Raw genomic sequence first — 3,157 nt, 5'->3', positions numbered from 1 at the left:
ACTCACACACACTCACACACACTCACACACACTCACACACACACACTCACACACACACACACTCACACACACACACTCACACACACACACTCACACACACACACTCACACACACACACTCACACACACACACTCACACACACACACTCACACACACACACTCACACACACACACTCACACACACACACTCACACACACACACTCACACACACACACTCACACACACACACTCACACACACACACTCACACACACACACTCACACACACACACTCACACACACACACTCACACACACACACTCACACACACACACTCACACACACACACTCACACACACACACTCACACACACACACTCACACACACACACACACTCTCTCACACACCTCCCACATGAGGTTATTGTTCTTCCGCAGGTCCACGTGCTCAGGGGACACGAGGCTCCCGGAGAACGGGCCCATCTCAGTGCCAGCTTTGATCCAGGTCTTGGAGAAAATCCCCAGACCTTCTCCAGGGACTGAACTCTGAGCGATGATGACCTCGCTGGGCAGAACCAGACTCGACAGCTTCTGCACCTCTGCAGGACACCGGCACCATGAATATCAATAAGCATCATCTGAGATATTCAGCTTCTTTACTGGCAGAACCTTTAACATCCATCTATCTTTCCATTGCACAAAAGGTTCTCCAGATTATTCAAATGTTCTTCACACTACGAAAAAAATGGATGGTAACACTTTATTTTAAGCTGTCCTTGTTACACGTTACGTGTACTTACGATTATAATAACAATAAATGATGCATATTTACATGCAAGTAATCCTAAACCAAACCCTAATCCTAACCATAAAGAGAGTGCATGTGGTTAATTAATAACACTCGTTACAGTGTATTTATATACGTTTAAGTACTAAGGACACCTTAAAATTAGTTTTTTAAGTGTGTAACATGTTAATAGTATATAAAATGAATAATCAACTATATAATAGAATCTGTAGGCCTATATAACAATAACCAGGTTATTTCTGACTTTATTACTCATGCTCGGTGATGGTTAAATAGGCTGCTATATTAAATACACACAACAAGCAATATTAACATATTAAACGATCTGGTTTTTATAGACTTGCAAAAACATAAATGACACTTTAATCGTGTGTAAACGAATTAATATTAAAACGCTCACGAATATGAATCGTTTTGCTTGTTTTAATTAAAACATTCTGGTCGTCTGTGATATCTGTTAATATCGCTTGTCATGCTGGTGTTAACTTAACATTTAATATGCACTTCTCAAATCATTTCAGAGAATAAAACAGCCTTCATAAAAACTTTGATTGATTGTTTAATTCGCTTAGCCGTCAAACAAACGCGATTTTATCGTTTCTAGCGACCAAACAAAGTGGCGCATCTTTGTAATGAGACTTTGGCAGACGCATCGAAACGAATGAATGAAATTAATGCCCTTTATTATTATTTTGGTCACGAAATATGACCTCTATTTAACCGGATTAAGTGCGTTAAATGTTGGGGAGGGACACTGTAAAAGCGCATTGAATGCGCCACAAAGAAAGACGCTCGCATTTTACGCACAAAATCAAAGAATTGCGCATTTGTTGCGCACAAAACGCGACCAGAAGCGGCTGAGAAGAGCTGAAGAACCGCATTCGTTCCACTCCTTATTCTCCACGGACTCATTCCACATTCATTATCCGTTTGTAGCAATACATGCGAGTGAATGAAGCCATGGCTTGTTTAAAAGCACGCAGGAATGTCGCAAACACAAAGATGGAAAGGCGATTATCTGCTTGACACGCCGTGAATGAGGACAGAAAGAGCCGTTCACGGTGCGTTACTGAAGAGAAGCGGAGGTGCCAGCGCAGGAGAAGACATCCGAGAATGCATCTTTTCTTTGGCTTTCTCAGGTCAAGCACAAAGTTAACCAAATGAATTTAAACCGCGTTACACGGCTTCAGTGCAGCAGGAGAAAAGAGGCTAAATGCACTAAATGCTGGAGAACGGCTTCCTTCAAGCAGCTTGGGAAGAGATTCCCAGCAGACCAGAGAGAGTTTGTTCCCACTGGTTCAGGCGTTTTCCGACACAACAAAAGCGCATCGAAAAGTGCGGAGTAGCCTACAATTGAGGTTTATTATTATTCGACGCAATCCGACAACAAACCACAAGCATTTCTCCCGACACGAGACAGAACACACACACCGAGCCAACACCTGTTTTTCTTTTTCGCTCGAATTGAGCACAAAACGGGTTTCAGTTCAATGCATTTAATTATCTCTCATTTCACAAGAATAAAACAATCATCTAGCTGCACATAAATGCAATGCATTTGAAACTCAACAAGAATATAATTCTACTATCATGAAAGCATATTTAAAACACTTAACAAATTATTTTTGTTTGCGATTTTAGCCACACGCGATCCTAAACTAACACTTCGCTTTAAATGTATCGATATAGCCTATCATTGATCAATATAACATGCTGAAACTTTAAAAAGCATAAACAGATAGGGTGTTTTTGAATAAGTTGATTTCGTATTGGCGAATTTCACAAATGCAGGTAAATTGGGACACTTTTTGCCATTAAGATGACTTGGGTAAACAAATGTCCCAGTTATCCTGAACTCATACTCTTCTTCAGCCAGTTCAGACCTTACGAAAATTAACCATGCTTTTATTATTTATATATATATATATATCATTTTTTTTGGTGTTGATTTTTTTATAACCACGGTTTTACCACAAGTGCATGGCTAAACTATAGTTAGTGCAGCAAAACCACGTGGTTGCCATAGTTTAACCACAGGTTTTCTGGTTTTATCAGTAGTAAAGCCATGGTTAATAGTCGTCTAACAGTAAAAGTTGTACCTCCGGGGAAGGACTGCGCGAGAGCCTCGGCGGTGAAGGCGGTCCTCTGCGGCTCCTCGCACGGATTCTCTCCCAGCACGTTCCTCCATCGGCCGTACAGAAAACTGTGCAGGATATCAGAGGTGATGATCTCACACAGCTGAGACCTGAGCCTGGACTTCAGCGCGAGCGCCTCCGCGGGCAGAACCGAACCCATGAGTGCTGTGGCGCAGGGTCTGATGCGGGATGAACTGCTGCGCTCCCTCCGGATCAGCTCCACTTATAGGAGCCTG

General features: G+C 42.1%; 1 protein-coding gene across 1 annotated transcript in view; it reads right to left on the bottom strand.

Moving 5' to 3' along the window:
- The window catches only part of LOC107578110 (PR domain zinc finger protein 12-like), a 5,360-nt gene extending 2,258 nt beyond the window's left edge, over window positions 1–3,102 (bottom strand). Inside the window, exons 1-2 of the mRNA XM_016264098.1 lie at window positions 2,886–3,102; window positions 387–577 (exon numbers count right to left, since the gene is read on the bottom strand). Coding sequence (XP_016119584.1) covers window positions 387–577; window positions 2,886–3,081 — 387 coding nt within the window. The 5' untranslated portion in view covers window positions 3,082–3,102. The remainder of the gene's footprint in view (window positions 1–386; window positions 578–2,885) is intronic.
- Between the last annotated feature and the right edge of the window lie 55 nt (window positions 3,103–3,157).

This window comes from Sinocyclocheilus grahami, unplaced genomic scaffold (assembly GCF_001515645.1).
Source record: "Sinocyclocheilus grahami isolate Dianchi unplaced genomic scaffold, SAMN03320097.WGS_v1.1 scaffold8853.1, whole genome shotgun sequence".
Lineage (NCBI taxonomy): Eukaryota > Metazoa > Chordata > Actinopteri > Cypriniformes > Cyprinidae > Sinocyclocheilus > Sinocyclocheilus grahami.
The sequence above is the reverse complement of the archived record's forward strand: the minus strand, read 5'-3'. Positions and strand labels throughout refer to the sequence as shown.